The sequence below is a fragment of the Barbus barbus genome (assembly GCF_936440315.1).
Source record: "Barbus barbus genome assembly, chromosome: 33".
Classification (NCBI taxonomy): Eukaryota; Metazoa; Chordata; class Actinopteri; order Cypriniformes; family Cyprinidae; genus Barbus; species Barbus barbus.
In genome coordinates this window covers 13,272,383-13,293,683 of record NC_136761.1, presented here as the reverse complement: position 1 = coordinate 13,293,683, position 21,301 = coordinate 13,272,383, and the positions used below count along the sequence as shown (strand labels likewise).

At 37.7% G+C, this 21,301-nt stretch overlaps 1 protein-coding gene across 2 annotated transcripts in view; it reads right to left on the bottom strand.

Annotated features, from left to right (window-relative positions):
- The window catches only part of LOC306852812 (netrin receptor UNC5A-like), a 184,266-nt gene that overhangs the window by 10,407 nt on the left and 152,558 nt on the right, over positions 1–21,301 (bottom strand). For both annotated transcript variants that reach the window (XM_079389906.1, XM_079389907.1), the window contains 5 exons: positions 17,185–17,373; positions 16,154–16,450; positions 13,790–13,877; positions 13,086–13,254; positions 7,994–8,227 (listed from right to left, as the gene is read on the bottom strand). In XM_079389906.1, coding sequence (XP_079246032.1) covers positions 7,994–8,227; positions 13,086–13,254; positions 13,790–13,877; positions 16,154–16,450; positions 17,185–17,373 — 977 coding nt within the window. The remainder of the gene's footprint in view (positions 1–7,993; positions 8,228–13,085; positions 13,255–13,789; positions 13,878–16,153; positions 16,451–17,184; positions 17,374–21,301) is intronic.

Genomic DNA, 21,301 nt, shown 5'->3' with positions numbered 1-21,301 from the left:
TAGAGACGTTAAAATCTTTCATGGTTCTTCAGCCCAACCACTGAGGTGAATTTTAAGAGAACTGAATAGGTTAGAGGTCAAGATTTATCTCATGCCATTAGGCCGTATGTCAGTCAATGGATAAGTGCACTCCAATCAGAAGAGGAATATAATCTCTCCTTCACGACAAAAGACACTTTATTTAGGCTACAAGCATCTCATTTTACGTTGTTCTCTTAAATACAATCACTCTATGGGAGAAATTAGCATTGCAAATTGCTGCTTATGGACTTTGATCCTGATTCTGACCTATCAGCACATCTAGCTACCTAGTAATAGGAGACACAGAAGAGCACGCCAATTATCCCATTATGAATAACTAAGAGCGTGCATACCAATGCAGACACAGTCCAGCCTCTCCACCCTACTTATATTAACAAGGCCAGCTCGAAATGATGAGCATAAACATGTCAGTCTTGGCCCGCCGCTCCTGCATCTCAGCCAATAACTGAGCTTGTCATTTGTGTGTTTGCTTTCAACATATGTCTCAGGCTGAGCCAATATTGGCCCTGTTTACACCCCATTGTCTTGTTAATAAATTGTCACAGAATTTAATTAAAACAATCCAAACATGACTTCTTTCAATGAAAAACCACTTAATTGCATCCAAAATATACTTTAAAAACAATATATCTTACAATATAGATATTTTTACACAGTAAAAATAAATAAAACTAAAATGATAAATTTAAGCATTTTACACAAAAGGATCCTACATGAATTAATCTGCTTTACAGTAGTATTTTTTTAGTCAAAACTATAAACATAATAATGATAATAATAATAATAATAATAATAATAAATGAATATAGAAATAATAATAATACAAAATTATACATCACTTTTTATTTAGTACAAATAAAATGTATATTATTTATAATTACAATATATGGTTTAAAATAATAAACAAACAAACACAGCAAGATAAATATATTATTGTGATTTGAGCTCAAAAATAACTACTAATTTTTATTTATTTATTTTCTCTTTGGTAATGTCTTTTCTTGCCTGGGGCACCAAGAAAGCCAGAACTGGCACTTATTCCCCTTCAAAAAATAAGTGCATGACACCCTTGACAAGAACTATAGTAACTACATCGTTTTGGTAGAAACTGGTCGCCACTGTATTTTTGTAAAGAGTCTTTTAAAGTATTTAAGGGGAAGACAATGTGAAGTTTTCATGGATGAAGACAAGATGGTGATGACTTAGCCATATGGGGAAAAAAAAGATTTTCTATTCTTTGACAGTGACTTTAGACTAAAAAAAAAAATATGATGAAGCCCACCCTCTGTCTTTTTTCTACTCACTGGAAAACTAAGAACTGGAGGGCGAAAAAGAGAGCGAGCAAGTGAGCGATATAATACAAAAATGAATGGAGAGGAGACAGAGGCAACTTAACACTGGTGTCTTCGGGTCAGAAGAGTGGTAAGCTTTAGAGAGACAGATAGCAGGATTATGGGAAGCATGGCCACAGTCCTCCGGAGCCCACAAACCCTTCATCCTCACAGGCCTGGACAGCTCCTGTGGTGTGCTGAGCGGGGGCTCTGACGGACTACTGCTGCACTCCATTTGGGAATACAAGAGACTCTTCTATAGTTTATCTCCCCTCGCCATCTTTGACAGAAGGAGGTTAGATGCTCTGCTACAACTCACACGCTACAAACACTCCTCCACCAAACACACACAAGCTAAATATTTAAAAGCCATTCAGGCAAAAGGGCAATGTGTTTACAAAGTTTACAGTGGCCCAAACTTCCATTAAGATAAAACACTTAATGTCAGCTCAGAAGATTGAACCGCATCGGTCAAAAGTTAATCTATTTTGCATTTTGTTGTGAGGTTGCTAGGGTGTTCTGGGTAGTTGTTACGGTGGCCAAGTTTAGTACTTATTGTTATGGGTTTGTTCAAGTCCAAGCCCCTAAGTATGAGCAATAGATGCATGCCTTAAATTCCTTCTAGTAAATCTATCTCAGAGCTATTCAAATAAAAAGCTATTAAACATGAATGCTGAGTGGGCTCTATCCATTTTGTCACCACCGGCTTGCCAGTAATAAGGTACAAGAAATAACCATCATACCGTATAAAATCAAAATGAGCATGCCATAAATTAACAACTACCGAGACAAGTTTGTTACGCAACATCTTAAATCAGTGAACTAAATAAAAAGGCTTTGATTTTAATGACAGTATAGATCCGCAGTAATAGAAGATTTCTTTCAGTCTGTTTTACAACTTAATCTCAACTGTCTCACAGCGCATAAAGATATGAGAGCATAACAAAATGACTGACATTGACTAATTTCCGCATGGCGTCTTCCGCGACTTCTCAGCTGTGAGAAAACAGACCTTGCACTTTCTGAGCTGATGAGCAAGTCAGAAAAGTGATCTGAATGACGGAGGCAAACATTTCACAGATGTAAATCATCTAGACATATGTCTGTGAGTTTTCTCCAGCTGGTGACGAGGTTATATTTTTCCTTCCCACCCAACACCTCAAATATTTCTCCCCCTTGTCTCCTCTTTCTGATTAAAAACTTAAAACACAAGTGATGTATGAGTAGCTGTCCAAATAAGCAATCCAGCGAAATTAATTTGACGAATCAGAGCAACATACAGGCTTTATTTTGTCTCGTTCTCTCGCATCGTCGGTTGATGAAGCTGACTGTCTAGTTAAATGTTACGTCAGTGATAAAAGCCATGCACCATTTTTGGTTTCTCCCCCCGACAACGTGAATGCACGCATATACACGCAAATTATGCTCAGACGTTAGACGAAAGGTCAAATATGAGAACGCTTGCTCTCCTCTCTTTCTATTTGTTTCTAGCCCAGTCAGCAGATAGAAAACACCAGACATGGCTCCTCAGACACTTGGCTGCTGGGTTGAAAGGTCTGGAGGGAGAAGAGAATATCACACGGGTCTTGATTAAATGTGAACAACATTTGGAAAGAGGCACCAAAGGTCATCGCTCATTCATCTCTGAAACGAGAGAATATTTTACAATCCACTGCCTGGTGACAAGCCAGATAAACTAGTGAACCCAAAACGTTCCTCTGCCGGTGCTTCAAATCTTTTAGCAACATGCTAGTGCACTATAATCTGGATCTTAATGCTCATTCTGCAGTGGATGCAGACACTGCCAATCTTGCTTTGTTGAAAGGTCAAATAATATGGTGAGATCACATCACGAATGAAAGGGTCAGAGCCTAGGCGTAGTGCTTTGTGCGTGTCCAACATTGAGGCTCAAATAAGGTCAGCAAGGCCTAATAAGGTCAGGTTTACATTTGGAGGTCATGCATGTTAGTAAGCACTATAATTAACCATTTCAAAGGAGGTGTCACTCACAGGTCCTGTAGTTTAGCTTTAGGAAGGGCAGCTATGATGGGTCCAGCAGTAAAACCAGCAGTGGAAGCAGTTCCGAAAGAGGCAGCTGTACATTAAATATTTATCTAATTCGTCCCATAAGACTCACAAACATATTGGAAGCATCTTTCCTGAAATGTCACTGACACCCAAATGTCATATTATGATTAAAGACAATTACATTGTTTTAATGTGGCTTAATTGGGAGATTAAAGATTTCTGTTGTTTTAGGCACAAGCAAAGCTCATGACTGAGAAAGAAAGAGTGAATAGGAAAGAAATTGGAAAGGAGAAAAAGTATTTGTACAGTGTGGCAAGTTCTTAGCTCAACGGAAGAGAGACAACCACCAAAAATAACAGAGGCATCCCTTTCATTTGTGGCGCATTACCGTTTCTCAAAGTAATGTAGTAGCCCTGCGGCAATCAAAATGCAATTAATATTCACCCAAGATGATGGTGGAGAAAGATGCATTAAAAAAAAACAATGCATCTTTGTCATGACCGACACATCTAATGCAATGCTAATTCCGAAATCCTCTTCTGTTATCAGCAACGATTAGCATAATAATTCCATCACAATAAATCAGCCTTACATCTTTGAAGGAAAGTCAATCAGGGACTCAGATGTGGTTCTCAGGGGGTGAAACACCTGTTAGACCACAAACATACTCTACACAAGTTCACAAATGCTTGGCCAATGCATGGCAAGACTGCAAACACATTGCTTTACAAACATTCTTTAAAAAACCTTATTAATAACAGCAGTCAAGCTAATATCCAATATAGTGACCCCTGCGACAGAGCTAAGAATGCAGAGTGCAATGAGTAAGGGTTTAAAACATTGTAGAATATAATGACATGAGAAAATGTGCTGTTGTATTGAGAAGCAGGGTCCCAAACATTTGGATTGATGATGTAACATGATTTGTTCATGAGTTTTCCAGTTGGTTCATGATTCCTGTATGAGGGAGTTTCATAAATCATTGCTTCAGAACGATTTGCCAAAGAAGTGATTCCAACAATAATATTCTTCTGTCGTTATTACTATAATTCTGTCATGACAACTTTCTGAGAGTTTAGTCTTGGTGGAATAGATCTGCTAGACTTGCTACTGCCAATGCATCCACATACATGCTGATGTGAGCATGTAGGAAATACTGCTGCTGCTGCACGCATAACATATGAATTAACCCCTATATATAACAGACATGAATCCACCCCGTAGTAGAGATGTATACAGGTGGAGCTGGGGAAGGTGGAGGGTTTCGGAAGTGTGCTGCACCTGCTACAGCAAGCACTAGCTGAGTATTTGAATGTTGAGCAGCAAGCTCATTGGTTGCTGATACAAAAATGAACCAATCAGCTGCGCCATGTGAATAATTGTGTCATTATGTGAGATTAAGGCAGAACCTATCAGCCTGCGCTATCTAGAGATTCATGACAGAACTTTGGATTTGTAGTGTGGACTTTCCTATTCTCATAGAATTTTGACGATTATTAAAACTTTATCGTTATAGTTTGAGTAAACTAGAATTCTTTACATTAATTCATTTAGCAAATTCTGTTATCCAAAGCAACTCAAATCAAATGTTGTATAAAGAATATAACTTAAACAATTTGTGCAGCAACTCAAAACACCAAGATTGTTTAGAAGTACAAAGCAGAATAGGCATTTTTACAAATTTAAAAATGCACATTTCCTGGTTTAACATGATGTTCAGGAAACATTTGCATTCATGTACTTGCATACAGTATGTTTCTGGCCTTTGGAACAAAACTCTCCCTTTTTATATGAACAAAGATCAGCATACAGTTCACTCGACTCCCCGCTAAACCACAGAGTAAAAAAAAACTGCATATCCTATAAGGCCATTGTGGCTCACCGCAGCAGTCTGTGCATTTGAGGGGAGTGAAAAATGCAGATTCATAGAAAGCAGGACCATACGAGAGCATTGCATGACTGAGTCTGTCCACTTATGAAGATTCCCTTGGAGCGGCCCACTCCTGATCAAAGGCAAGGTTAGTATGAAAGGAGGTCATGGGTTAAAAAAGCCTCTATATTAGAAGCTCAACACCCTAGCTATAGATAAAAGCACACATCCACACCTTCAATCTCTAAATAACAGCAACTGCTGTAAAATAAAAAAATAAATAGGGCTTGTTTTGGGGGGCCAACAAACCACTACTTCAACACTTCACTTCAAAACGACAGAACAGTCAGCGTTCTCGTGAACCCTTTGGAGAGAATTGAAGGGGAGGTGTTCACATCCATCATACACTGAAGCACTTCTCATCTCTGCATGGCTAAGAGCTCATTTTAAACAAACCGGGCAAATTCTTGGCATCTCTTTCATAATCTCTTTCCCCCGACAGCCCACCCTAGTGGGGCGCAGTGGGCAGCTTTGGTTAGGGCAGGTCATCTTTTCTGGCAGGCTCTCAGAGGCTGGAGTGAGCAGAGCAGGGAACGGACCCTCTTACTTTGACAGTGAGAGCCGAGCGGAGCTCAGGGGCCACAGCCAGAGAGTCTCTCCTTTTCATTTACTAATTAAGCATGCAAATGAAATCTTAACAGTCTGCTCAGATGTGCTCCTCGAGGGAGGCTGCTTTGGCATTAGCTCTTGATTATTCCTGATCTTTTAGGAGGGGGAGCAGAAGAAAAATAAGTGCAAGCCAGAAGGAACTGAAAAATTAAAAAATGTCTGATGAAAGAAGAAAAAAAGAAAAAGAAAAGGGAACAGAAAAAGAAAAATCAGCATTTATTTTATTTATTATTTTTATTTCTTAAACAGCAAGACATCTTTGGTTAACCAGCAATTAAATGGATAGTTCTCCCAACAGTGAAAATTCTGTCATCATACAATTTACAAATTGATCTGAATACGTCTGACTCTTTCTTTCACATAAAACAAAAACATTCAAAGACTATTTTCATGCCATGCTCTTTTCCATGAAAACATTAAATTGTCATTGAAAACATCCTCTAATTTTCTCCTTTGGTGTTCCACAAAAGAAAGAAACAACATGAGGGTGAGTAAATGAACTTGTCTAAGTTTGTCCTTTCAGCAGGGTTCAAGAGGACTGGGGTTAAGGGAAAGAGAAGACAAAACTAGGTAAACATTTTCATAATGTCCCTTATGAAAAAGAAGTTTATTCAAGTGTGCTATTAGTATACTTCGTTTAAACTAAAAATAGGAAAGCATACTTTTAGCTTACTTTTCATGTACGTCTCAAAAATGGGCTTTATGTACTTCTCAGGAATATACTTAAAATGACATTTAAGTATACTTGACTTATACATCGAAAAAGTCAAACTATATTTGAGCTATACTTGTGCTCCTACAATCCGTGTTTTCATTGTTATAAGGTAGGGGGGCGGTAGTACACATCTTCTGTACAGAATTTACAAAAAAAGTGAAGAAGAAACCGAAACAACACATACTTCCACATGTAATCTAACACGATCATCTGACATAAAACAGCATGGCAACCGTGCAACGTTATGGAATAAAATGTCAATCAATGAAGACGTAAAAATAACTGTCAAGCTTTGGGGTGTTGATCAACTCCATCTACGCTTTGATTATCATTCTGAATCTAATTCTTAGTCTTTTTTCAGGTTTTTGTTCAAAATGTTGTTTATTTCTTTATTTTCTATTTATTTATGGAACTTATATTTAACTGTTTAAAAAAAGAATGCATTAAGCTAGAATAAAATGTTTTCATTTACAAGCAGATACCCTGTTCTTTCTTTTGATGTTTTGTATGTTCAGATATTCATATAACAAAAAATATACAAATGAAAACCAACAAATAGGGCAATAGTACTATACGTAAAGTATGATGTAAAGTTCATTAAAAGAAAACTTATGAGTATACGTGCAGTATAAAACTACTAAACTAGTAGTATACTGAGACTATACTTCAAAGTGTACTAAAAATGCTACTACAAGTATTTAATTAGTAAACTATCAGTATACCTATAAGTTCACTTTTAGTATAGTTGCAGTACAAGCTAAAAACATTTATGTAAACTAGTTGTGTACTCAAAGTTTACTACTGTTATACTTAAAGTATACTTAAAAGTATACTTTTATATACTAGAAAGTGGGCCAATTTAGTCTCAAGGAGTACTGATATAGTACACTTACAAGTATACTACTAGTACACTGATATTTGTATACTTACTACATAAAGTATACTTAAAAACTTTACTTAAGTATAATTAATAAAATAAACTTGAAGTATACTACTTTTTGGTAAGGGGTATTGTCAAGGTTCTCTCAAAGTTATGAAAAAAACTGTCTTCCAATAACCTAAATGGAATGTTCGTTCAAAGTTATCTGGTTCTTAAAACGTTAGCACAAAAAACATAATTTATTCATTTTTCATGGAATGTTTTTCAGAAACTTTTTTTGTTGGACATTCGTCTAACATTTTTCAAATATGCTTACTTCCAAATGTTCAGAGAACATCTAATATTAACATTCCCATAATGTTTGCAAAATGATAAAATGGAATGTTTCCTTAATGTTAACACAAACTGGGTAATTGGCATAAATATAACTACTGTATATTCTGAGTCAAAGGCCTCACCTTTAGCAGGTCCTGTGTGTCGTCCATGCAGTAGACGCGGATGTTGTACTCCAGTGTAGAGCAGTAGGCGGGAGCAAACAGCAGCAGTTTTAAGCGTTTAGCAGCAGCCATGCTGAGGGACTCCCCGACCAGAGCAAAGCGGCCCAGCTGCTCAGTGAACACCCGGCACGTCTCCGCCTCCAGCTGGCAGTAGTACGGCTCTGAAACCACGTCCTCACCAAGCTGAAGTACATCCTGAGGAGCCAATGAGACAATGACACAGGGATCAGGGGGGAGGGCAGAGAGCGGCTGTGTCAGTGGAGTTATTGGAGAGATGGTCAACTCCTGCCCTGAGGATGTTCTGTGTCAGATTTTAGATACAGTGAAGCGATCTGGCTGAGCAGAAACTGAAAGATCTGCATAATGAGCTGTGTTCTGTGCTCTAATGAGACACTGATAGCAGGAGTTCATCCTGAATGCTTACATGTGGAAGTGCCCACTAAGTGATCAGGGCTTCCTGTTCTTCTGCTTACAAGCAGGGAATAAATCTTCTGAAATTTCAGATTTACTTCTTACTTCTCAAGCTCAGATTTACTTCTTATGTGAAAATACCAAAAGTTAAATACAGGAATAGGAGCAATTAAAATTAATATAAATTAATAAAAATAAAATTGAATGAATGAATGAATGAAATAATTATATATTTCATTCAGAAGCTTATATATACCAAATCTAAATTTCCAGCATCATTACTCCAGTCTTCAGTGTCACATGATCCTTCAGAAATTGTTCAAATATGCTGATTTGGTGATCAAGAAATGTATTTTCTTATCACGAATGTTGAAAACAGTTGCACTGCTTGATATTTTTGTGGAAACCATGATTAATTTTTTAAGGATTGTTTGAAAAAACAGATTTACTGTCACTTTTGATCAATTTAATGCATCTTTGCTGAATAATATCTTAATCAACTAAAAATAGATAAATAAACAATCTCTTAAAAAAAAATAAAAAATAAATCAATCAATCAATCCTGACCTCAACTGATCCTAAATTTTTTAACTTTCGCCACAAAAAGCTGTATTATTTAAAGTATTGTTCATGTTCAGTGTGGAATAAGTTTCATACTTTGGGTGTTTGTTCAAATTTCAAATAATTAAGTATGACCATTAATAATTAGCCCCCCCCTCACTAATTTTAAGCCACATCCACCATTACTTCATCCATTGCAAAGCCACAATCAATCTTACGTCATTTTGCACCCCACTGTTTTGTGTTAATCAATTTGTGATTTTGACAGTTTGAGGTGCTTCTCTACTAATAACCAGGATAATAAACTAATTAACAGGTTGCCATGCACAATATGGAGCTTGTCAGGGCATGGCAAGATAATTACTTTAATTGTATGTAAGAATCCTGACAGACATCAGAGATGCCTTCTGCCTCGTATAGGCTAATGCAGGGGTAGGCAATGTCGGTCCTGGAGTACCGCTGTCCTGTAGAGTTTAGCTCCCTCCAACCCTAATCAAACACACCTGAACAAGCTAATCAAGGTCTTCAGAATTACTAGGGCTACAGGCAGGTGAGGTTTTTTCAGGGTTGCCTACCCCTGGGCTAATGCAAAGAAAAATATCCTAAAATCAGGAGAAAAGGCATTCTGTCAGAAAACCTGACTAACAAAGGCCAAGGCTTTTGTGAGGAAACGTACTGTTTTCTCACCGTCTCCGGTCAGATACAATCACATAATGGCTCCCCAGAGTGGACTTAATTAGAGAAAAGGCAAGTGGGATATGTGGCGACAGAACTTTCTGCAGGAAGCTCATCAGAAAGATTCCTCACACACCGTCTCTCTCTTTTTCTCTCGCTCACACCATTATCTAATCAAATACAGAGAGGTGGCCCTACTGTCATGCACCTCGGGATCCAGGCCAGGAAATTACATCCAGCAATCAATAAAATAAGCCGCTATCTTCATCAGTGAAATTAGTATTGGCACTAGCCGTTTTCCATTTGACCACAATGAAGTCTGTTTTTTTTTTTCCATTATAATTTTTTTTTTAAATGACTCAGAAAAAAAAAAAAAATCCTCCCGCGGTTCGATAACGACACAGACTATATTTCATTCTCTTCTGCTCGCGTTTTGCTGATCTGCGTCCTCTGGAGAAATTAATTGCTGCGAGTCTGTCTGCCAAGGCTCCTTCCAGGACAAAGTTCCCTGTGTTTTTTCCCTCTTTTGTCTGCTGTACCTGGCCAAGAACAGCGACCTGACGCCGATGGGCTATATTTGGGGCAGGGGATGATTAAAAGTTCTGCTCTACCCTCTATCTAAGACAGGCCTATTCATTCTACTGTCGCCCCATTGCTGCCACACCAAGAAGTCTGAATAATTTATGCACAGTATCAAACATGAAAGAAGACCTTCACTCTCTTCCTCCGCCCTTCCTCCCTAGGTTCATCCTCTTCCTCGTCTTTGTGCCTGATGTATCTCGCACCGACCCGATGCGCTTCAGAGCAGATTTGGAAAAGCCATCAGGCGTAATGAAGGACTCACCCCGGCTCAGTTTAAAGGTGGGTGCTGATGGTCATCGGATGGAATGAGCAAAAGATCCATACAATTAAATGGAGATTAAATGTGAAGGTATGAGAGATAGCTGAAATGAGGAGTACGCTGATGGAGACACTTCAGGGCTTTATTGTCTGAGAGGCTATTTGAAATGATTATGACGATACAGCCCATTTGCCTCCATAAGATATTCAGTTCAGTAGCAGGATGATCGGAGAGAAAGAGATGGGAAAGGGCAAGAAAGGTGAATGTAGAGCATGAATTCCACCTACATACAGTTCAAAACTAATTAAAATGAGGCACGATCATATAGAGCAGGATCTTTATTTATGATGGAATTTATGGCTTCACAGGAGAAACTTGTTCTCAAGTACGTAAATCTGGCAAAAATTTTCAAGAAATATTCACTCCAAAATCGAACAAATTAAATCTATATTTTATATAAAGACAATGGTGCCTATTTTCAATTTTTTTTTGATAGAACTATTTTTGCATTGTGATATTATATTCCTGTATTTTCTTCCCCACACTCTCTACTGTAAAGCAATTTATAGAAAAGTAATTACTGTAAAAATACCAAATTTGTCAAGTACATTTGTCAAGATTTCAAGTAAACCTGATGTTAGTATTAAATACATTTATGTAAATTATATTAAATAAAATTATATAAAAAAGTATATTAATGTACTGTATATATATATATATACATATATATACATATATACATATATATATATATATATATATATATATATATATGGAGTCAAGACATTTACAAATATGATTAAAAGATGAATATGAGACAAAACTACAGAATGTCACATTTTATTATTGGGTGATTCAACACACAGATGTTTTACCAGCTAAGAAGTTCAGCACTTTTAGAGTTTCATCCCTCTATCTGATGTGAGCATAAGTATTGGAACAGTTGCCTCACAGGACTTTCTAAGTGATCAGCTGTGTCCTGTTGCATTAATTCTCCAGATATTAAAAGCAGGGAATGTGTCGTATCAGTTATATCCATTACTTCTGCATTCTGAATCTTGCATGCGATGATGACACACACAAACCAGGATGAAGATGAGGGAGCTGACTTTAAGAGAAAAGCAAGCAATTTGGATGCTAAAAGAAAAGAGGAAGTCAATTAGAGCTCTAGCAAAAACAAAGGGCAGAGAAATCAAGAGTTTGGAAACCACCAGCAACCAACAACTACCTGATCAGCTGAGAAAACAACAGTAGTTGAAGACAGACAAATCATAAAAGCTGTGAAAATTCATCCTAAAAGACATGTCTGTAAAATCTCCAACAACTTCCAGAAAGCTGGGGTGATGCTCTGACAATCTACTGTCCTCAGGAGACTTTGACACAGAATTACAGATGCTACACAGCAAGATGCAAACCTCTGACCAGCACCAAAAATAGAAAGGCAAGATTAGAGTTTGCAAAAAAGCACAAAGGTGAGCCAGAAGAGTTTTGGAACTGTGTTTATGGACCGATGAGACAAAGATGAGCCTTTATCTAAGTGATGGGAAAGCTCGATGTGGAGAAAAAAAGGGAACTGCAAATGATCCCAAGCATACAGCCTCATCTGTAAAGCATGGTGGAGGTTGTGGCATGGCATGGGCATGCATGGCTGCCTCTGGAACAGGCTCTCTCAACTTTACTGATGACAATGTATGATGACAGTAGCAGAATGAATTTGGAAGGGTACAAAACCATCTTGCCTACCTATATTCAAGAAAATGCCACCAGATTAATTGGGAAGTGCTTCATATTGCATCAGGACAATGACCCAAAACACCCTGCCAGTTCAGTCAAGGAATTTATAAGGGCAAATAAATGGAAAGTCTTAGATTTCCCAAGTCAATCTCCAGATTTAAATCCAATTGAACATGAATTTCACCAGCTGAAGAGGAGAGTAAAGGCAGAAACTCCCCAAAACAAGCAACAACTGGAATTGGCTGCATTAAAGCCTGGGAAAAGTCTTTCAAAGGATGAGACCAAGAGTCTGGTGATGTCTATGGGTCACAGACTCACTGCTGTGATTGTGTGCAAGGGATCTACAACTAAATAATAGCTTTTAATCTTTTATATCTGCCTTATGTTCAACTGTCCCAATAGTTATGCTCACATCAATGAGTGGGATGAACTCTAAAAGTGCTGTTCTTTTTATTTGGTAAAACATGTCTTTACTGTTCCAATACTTATGGAGGGCACTGTATATATATAGTTTAGAATTGTTTAATTTATACTGTATGTCATTTTATAAAATGTATTTTTAATACATATAAATACAATAATATATGTGTATATATATATATATATATATATATATATATATATATATATATAAAAAGCATTATAGAAGACAATTGCATATTAGGCATTAATTTAATGTTTAATATAAAAATTTACATTTAATAAAAACATATATAAATATAATATAAATATAATACAATATATAAATTATATACACTATTTACTAATATATTATTACATAAAAATGATATAGCTGGACATAAACGCATAAATACGCAAACCAACACTCACCTCCCACGTTCCCTCATATGACTGCTTCTTGAGACGGATGGCCCAATTTTCCAGGCACGCATCAGAGCAATGGTCCATACTGAGGATGACCGGCCGGGTGAGCGTCACACCGGGCGGTCCGCAGCTCACCACGGGACTCAGCAACGTCTGACACCCAGCCAGGGGCAATCTAGAGAGAGGCAGAGGTGGAGCACATGGTCAGGATTCAACTAACAGGGCCTGGATGGATGGCCAATGTCAAGCCCAGAGCAGACCCTTTAACAAAATGAGGTTCCACTATTAATCAGGTCTCTGGTGCTCTGATCTGACTTTTCACACTCTACATTCAAGCCCAGTAGGGAGCTGGTCGTGAACACCGCATGAATGCAAGAGCAAAAAATAGCCAGACTGTTACCTGGTGCTTCACTCCAACAGGAAAATCTAAAACAGGAGAACATTTCCCTCTCTGCGGCCCATGGCTCATTTACATATAACAGACAAGACACAACACATACACACAAGCTTTTGATATCTCAAGCCAGCATTAGTCATAAAACTGAGCAAACAGCTCACACACACACACACACACACAATCATGCACGTCAGCATGTGGAGATTGACTTTAATTACGTTCGACGCTCTGTGCCAGGCCTTTTTAAAATCTGATTCAAACTGTGCACCTTTTCTTTGTGAGGCAGATCCTCAGATTGGTTCCAGGGACCTACCTCATGTCTTCCTTCTTCTGAATGGTGAGATAAATCTCATAAATCTTCCCTCTGGGAATGGCCTCTGGTGGGATGAGCAGGCTGATTCCTAATGTAAATAGGAACAAAAGAGACAAGGTAGGCTCATTTGTTCCGTCTGAACGCTGCTTTTGTCACAGCTCACAGCGGGCCTCTATGTGACCAAAGTAAATGTGGTTAACACCATACAAATCCACTGTCAAGGTCAAAGACGTCATCTAACATATGTACTTTCCAAAACTCTTTCACTTTATGCCCTGGAGATGTGGACAGTGGCAGGAAGTACCTAAAGCAGGGGTATTCGATTAAAGTTACAAGACAGTCTCTTCCTTTTCAGCAAACAGCCAAACAATCATAGTTTACATTGTTTCATGAGTCAATGTCAAACTTTCAGAAAATGTATTGTAAATTTACTTTCAGAAAAAGTTATTTCTTTCACAAAATACCTTAATAAAAGTAAGAAATAATAAATCCTAAATAGTCTTATCTAAACTTGTATTTGACTGGAATTGGATTTGAAATAATTAATTCAAATTTTAGTAAATTCAAAAAATTACAATTATAATTTTCCTAAATAAATAAATAAAAACAAACAAATAAAGAAAAAAGAAAAATAAGTTACTCTGGGCTATTTGTAACAGTGACGATGATATAGATGATATTTTTTTTATTTCGCAAAATACCTTGTAAAATAAATAAATAAATCCTATATAGTCTTATCTAAACTTCTGTATTTGACTGGAATTGGATCTCAAATAATTAATTCAAATTATATTAAATTGTTTTCCAAAGTGACTGACTAACCAAATAAATAAATAATTGTGAAGATGACATACATGCAAAAAAAAAAAAACTATGCAATTATAATTAGGCAGCGGCTATTTGCACTAAGTGTAAATAGCGATAGATGCTATTTACACTAAGTGCAAATAGCATATTGTAAATAGTATCTATCGCTAAAAAATAAGTGCAAATAGCAATGAATTCTATCTACACTAAGTGAAAATAGCACTATTTTTTAACGATATGCTATTTACACTAAGTGCAAATAGCTATAGGTTCTATTTACACTATGTTAAAATAGCAAGATTTTCTGCTATTTATATACTACTTATTGCAAATAGTGGCAATTATCTGCACCTCAGTATTGTAGTACATTACAAAACAGTATGCAATAATAACGTATTGAGTGCAAATTATAGTTTTAATTCAAATTATTAAATGGATGCCACCTTATTGGGGCAATAAAGCCCTCCCTACACCTACCCTAACCCTACCCGATACTTTTATTTTCAACTTTTTGATTATTTCCTTAATTTTTATTGAAAATAAATGCCTTTCTGATACGATATGAGATTTGAAAAAGGAGAAAAAAAGTTAGGCAAAAGGCGAATTCGAACTCACGTCTAAAAGCACGCGCCTTACCATCTACACCATTAGACTGATAAGAAACAACGTCTTTTTTTAGTGTTAACTATTCCAATCACACATTAGTGGCCAGAGTTAGTGTAAATAGCATTTGCCAACAAGGCGGGCTATTTGCACTTAGTAGTTATTATATAATTAGTAAACCCTTAACTCTACACAATAAACTTTGCCATGTAACTTGTCTAAGTCTAAAATAATCGCATTTAAGATGAACGCATAAAAGCAACATAAGCCATAAACCATCCTCAAAATAGTCACGGGTAACAAGTATCAGGCATTATATTTTGAAGGCCAATGTTCTTAGTCGAGGGAGCCCTGGTTATTTCATTTCCACTGCCTTGTGAGCTGTCTCTTCGACCGCGAGTGATTCATAATGTGACAGCCTGATGAACCCTCTGTCTGTGATTAAGGAGACTAATTGGTTTGAATATACTCTGGTGGTGTCCTTGGAGTGGATAGAGTTGCAGGCACTATGAATGCGCACGCTGCATATCGGCTTACAGTGCCATGGCTGACAACTAAGTCACTGGCTCAGCTCAGGGAAGATGCAGTGAGGTATCCTTCAAAAATAAGAATGGGAAAAATAAAACAAGACGTTCCGCAATTACAGCTATTTTCGCAGAAAAAGGAAAATGGTCGTCATTTTCATAACACAATCATTAGTATATAAATGTAAGCGCTTCTTTGCCATCTCTGCCTCATTACTCAAAAAAAAAACCTCTTTAGAAGGTGTTCGCATTCGCTCGTGTCCCGATTTACATAAAACTGCTTGGATTACCGTGTAATTGGATCACTTCACCCTTCCATTTTGGGCCATGTCGGTATAATAACGTTGCAGTTTAACAAAGCTCCAGAGCTCTTTCACAATACACCTGACTAAACACAAAAAACATACTGTTTGCAGTCAAATAATATTACCAGTGCTGGGGAGGGTTAGGCGACCACCCAGGAAATTGAAAGTGCCGTAGGAGGTGTTGACGTCTCTCGGTAGTGTTTTGAAATACGTCTGAGAGGACAGGCGGTTCATGAAGTCGTTGGGGTCGCTGGGCAGTTTGCCATTGTGCAGCGTGTGAGAGCCGTTAGGAAGAGGCTCCAGGAGGGGGCCGTTGCTCACGGAGAACTTTCCAGTGACTTCGTGGCGAGAACGCAGCGTTCCCTGGTAGCTTGTGGTGGTGGTGGTCAAATCGGGCTGGATGGTGAGCAAATGAGAGTTTTCTGTAGAAACAGAGCGAAAGAAACAAGTGAAAAACGATTCGAAAGGTCACAGTGGTTAAAAGTGCACAACACAAATTGAAATTCAGCACAAATGCACAAATCCATGGATGTAGCCGGGCCTTCGGCGCTGAGAGAGACTCGCTCGTAAATAAATCAATGCCTCCTCTTCCTCCTCTTTAACAGCCACAATCAATTCCATACAGAGTTTAAAGAAAGCCTGACAGTCACGGTTGAAATTTTTTCACACTTTCTGTGTGGCTTTTTTCAGGTTCAAATCCCCAAAATCCAACTCCGTCTTTTGCGATTTCAGAACCGCTCTCATTATTTTCCACGTTAAACACTTTACATATGTAAAAATAAAAGTGCACAGCAGTAGGCAGATTTGTTTCGTGGGAGGATCAATGGAAATCAGCTTAATGCTACTATTACCAAATCACTTCCCACGGTACCAGGCGGACGAGTGAAGGTCTCCTCTCACTTATGACTTCAAAGATGATTTAAGTAAAACCACCACAATCGTTTGCAACTGTGAAGATGACACACAAAACTATGACTACCGCCATTTAATGTAAACACCGCACACACACGAGACTGTGAGTTGCTATATCCACAGGTGGCACAGGAACACGGGCACTGGGATGAAAGGATGGGTGTGAAACACCGTGACGAAGGGTGGATAGTTTAGAGAAACAATAGCCTACTGCTGCGGGCTGCCCTGTGCGGTGCCCACACACCTGGCTTGGTGGGCTTGATGCCCATGGGCTGGAAGCCAGTGGTGAGGATGGAGGAGTCGGCCACATCTGCATCGAGACCTTCCTTCTTCCTGCGGTAGACCAGCACCAGTACGATCAGCAGCAGAGTCAGACAAAGAGCCACCGCTACGATCCCCACGTACAAGGCCACATCCTCAGCACCTGATGCCGCTGCGCAGAGACAGAAAAAGAGACACACGTGTCAGTAACAGTCACATAAAATATTGGTTACCATATTGTGAATATTAGCATTTTTGTATTTGTCAGCAATGAGTAGGAAACCATAACTAAAATATTTTATTTAAAGCATGTTAACTTCTGGATTGTAGATCTGGCACAGAATGTAGATCTGGTTTACAGTCATAATATTTAGCATATCAGCAATGATTTTGGTTAAGACAGATATATAAAGAAGCTAGGTTCTCTTTGTAACACTTGAAAATATTTTTAAAATTCATTATTTTTATTAAAAACATTAACATAATTGTGTTACATATTTATTATGCATATATAAAGACATATACAGTATATATTTTGAAAATATTTACATTTATGTACATGTATACATTTATATTCATATAATTTATATTGTAAATAAATATATTTAATATTTAAACATAAAATTTTTCTTAAATATATATATACATGCAAATGTTTGTGTTTATATATACATATAACAAATATAAACAGTACACACACATATATTATGTACAAAAACTTTTATTTTGGATGCGATTAATCGTTGCCCAGCACTACATTACTCCAGTCTTCAGTGTCACATGATCCTTCAGAAATCATTCTAATTTGGTGCTCAAGAAGCATGTTTCTATTACCATCAATGTCATGTTAATATTTTTTCAGAAACAGTGGTCATTTTTTTCAGGATCTTTGATTCTTTGAGCAGAAAGTAAAAAAATATATATTTGAAATATAAATCTCATGTAACATTACAAATGTCTTTAGAGTCGCTTTTGATCGATTTTAATCTCTCCTTAGTAAATAAAAGTATTAATTTCCTGTATGGCCCACTTAAATTGCCATATTGTGCAGTAAACTAAGGAGAACAATGCATAAAATACCTTCTCTTCTTGCCTGGGGGAAAAAAACAATAACCTGGGGATGATCATTTGAAACAAGCATACAACACAAAGAGGTAAATGAGGTCAACATACATTCTAAATATGTAATATGTATGCATTGCATACTGTACTTGCCATGCAGTATTGCACTCCAAACATTTGCCTGAATAGATGATTTAAAGCTGCGATAAAGTGATAATCAATGTCAATTTAAGAATGAAATACCTGTTCTTCCCGTGTATTACTTTGTAATCTGACGTTAACCAAATTTTGCCAGATGCCAGTGTTTTTTTTTCTTTTCCAAGCGTAAAATTATTAGCAAACAGAATTACCTAAACCTGACTTGGCTTGCATTGTGCATAAGGGAATTAACTGCTGGGAAAACATTTCAGTAGATGTGCAGCTTCCCTACCACCGCCTCCTTAAAAAGGTAATCATATCTGTGCTTCAGTGGGTTGTTCTGTAGTTGGAAGGCGGGAGTGTTTGCTGGCAGCAAGCTACATCAGCATTCTTCAAGCTGCTGAATTTATGGCCGCGATTTTCAAAAGAAACTTCCTTCCAAAAAGAGAGAGAAAGAGACAGGGAAAGAGAGTGTGTGTGTTTCTGACACAAAAGCAGATTTCCTTATGAATCCACATAATTTCATGTGCCCTCTCTCGTTGTGGCCTGCAGCTTTATGGCTAAGTACCCAGAGACAATCACATCCAAAATTATTCTAATCAATTGTGTCGGTGGGAAATGGGATTTGTGAAGGTTGTCTCTGTGGCATGCTGATTTGTTGGGTAGGAGAGGTGCCTGCGCTCACCGCTGGGACAGACCCAGTGGCTCTGTATTGTGACGAGAGGCTGCAGAGGCGTATTCAGGCCTATTTAGATGCTCCGTGGACTGACAGCTAAAAGCTACGAGGAATCGCTCAGCCAAAGCTCCTGAATTCTTCGAGTAGAGTCACAGCTGTGCATATGGGCCATATCACTGAGCACTACACACTGCATCATAGTACAACCTCCAAGTGGGGTCAACGGGAGGGCAAATCAAGGATAAATGTGCATGACTTTAACAGTCTCAAAACTTCAGAGAGAAATTGATGAGAAATTATGTCTGCTATCCAGTGCTTTAGCGTAAATAACACATCTACAAATATTATGGTAACACTTTAGTATAGGGACCAATTCTCACTATTAACTAGTTGCTTATTAGCATGTCTATTATTAACATATTGGCTGTTTATTAGTACTTATAAGGCACATATTCTGCATGATCATATTCTACATTCCTAATCCTGCTTAATACCTAAACTTAACAATCACCTTACTAACTATTAATAAACAGCAAATTAGGAGTTTATGGAGACAAAATTCGTAGTTAATGGTTAATCAATCAATCTATCTATCCATCTATCTATCTATCTATCTATCTATCTATCTATCTATCTATCTATCTATCTATCTATCTATCTATCTATCTATCTATCTATCTATCTATCTATCTATCTATCTATCTATCTATCTATCTATCTATCTAATAGCTGTTTCTCCTCATGTCATACTCTCCTCAGGTGACGTGCTTGAATCATGGTGGGAACCTTGCCTCTGTACACAGCAACAAGGAGTATGCCTTCTTAAAGCGCATGATCTCAAGTTCAAAGTCAAACTTTGGAACCCTGGAGAACCCAACAACGTACATCATGATGAGCACTGCATTCAGATGAACTTTGGAGGTAAAAAATTGAATGATGTGAACGTCATTTCATGTTTTCAGTTCTGGACAGTTAATGTTGTATTGTATTCACTCCCCTCACTTCCAGTGTTTAAGTTACAAGCTAGGCTTACTTTATTTGCCTTTCTAAATATAAGCATTATGGTTAACACTTTAGTATAGGGACCAGGATCTATCTATCTATGAATGAAAACATTCCTTGTTTGGTTACTAGTGATTTGTTTACCTTTTTAGAATAATTTTAATTAATAATACAAGTATTTTTGTTTAGATTTACAGAAAGCCAAATCTAAAAGGGACAGAAGATCTATTTTACGAAATTTGTGTTAGCTTGTAAAATCATTCTTGTGTATATTGTGTTTAATTTAAAATTTACATTTGAAACCCCCCTTTCAGCCCTTAATTAGCCTTTTATTTACTTTTCATTAGTGTGAACAAAACTGCACAGGAAGTTAGAGTCACAATCACACTTACGTACATCCTCACACTCTCTGCTTGGTTTGTTTGGACTAAACAAGAGTGAGATTATCAGAGGAAATGATTCAGTTAGAATCACCCCAAAGCCCAAAATCACACAGACAATTAAAACAGGGCTGTCAATTACCATTATGCCAGTCTACGTCATTCTAATTACGCTGTCTTCTAATTGTTCATCACACTCTTAATCACCAGAGTCGCAATAAACACCCTCATTGCCATCAGCAGAGTTGTTACTTAATGCAGTCTACACTTCTCAGGACTACAGGTGCCTGGTCCAGTTAATTTCATCCAAATATAGCTCCATTATTCTGACGTGACTACAAAGTATTGCTAATCCTGCTCGGGAGTCATCGGCAACATGTCTTGACATGTTTTGTTGAACACGTCTGACTGATGACTCTGTCAATACGACATGATACCGTGCAAGCAGGAGGGTGGCCGAGCTCCAGGAAGTGGCATTACATCAGGGCTTGTTTTGTGACAGCTGGTCAATGGTGAATGACTGAGCGCATGCAAACAGGAATTGCTCTTGCGTCTCTGTATCGACGATGCATTAAGTATGTCTGCGGGAAGTGACTTTGTCATGGTTTACTTATGATATCATAAACTGACAGTCGACGCACCAAAACACAATAGGGGCTGGGTTTTTGCCTGTAGCGTGTGCACTCCAGGTGCTGAAAATAGCATGAAAAAAAGAAGATTAACAGGCTGAAGAGTCTGTAAATCAGTAAAACCCTCTAGAGTGGAAGCAAACTTACTCTCCACTTACTCTCCACGTACACACTCCAAGTTTCAGGAGTGACAACTGCATTTAAATGTGGGAG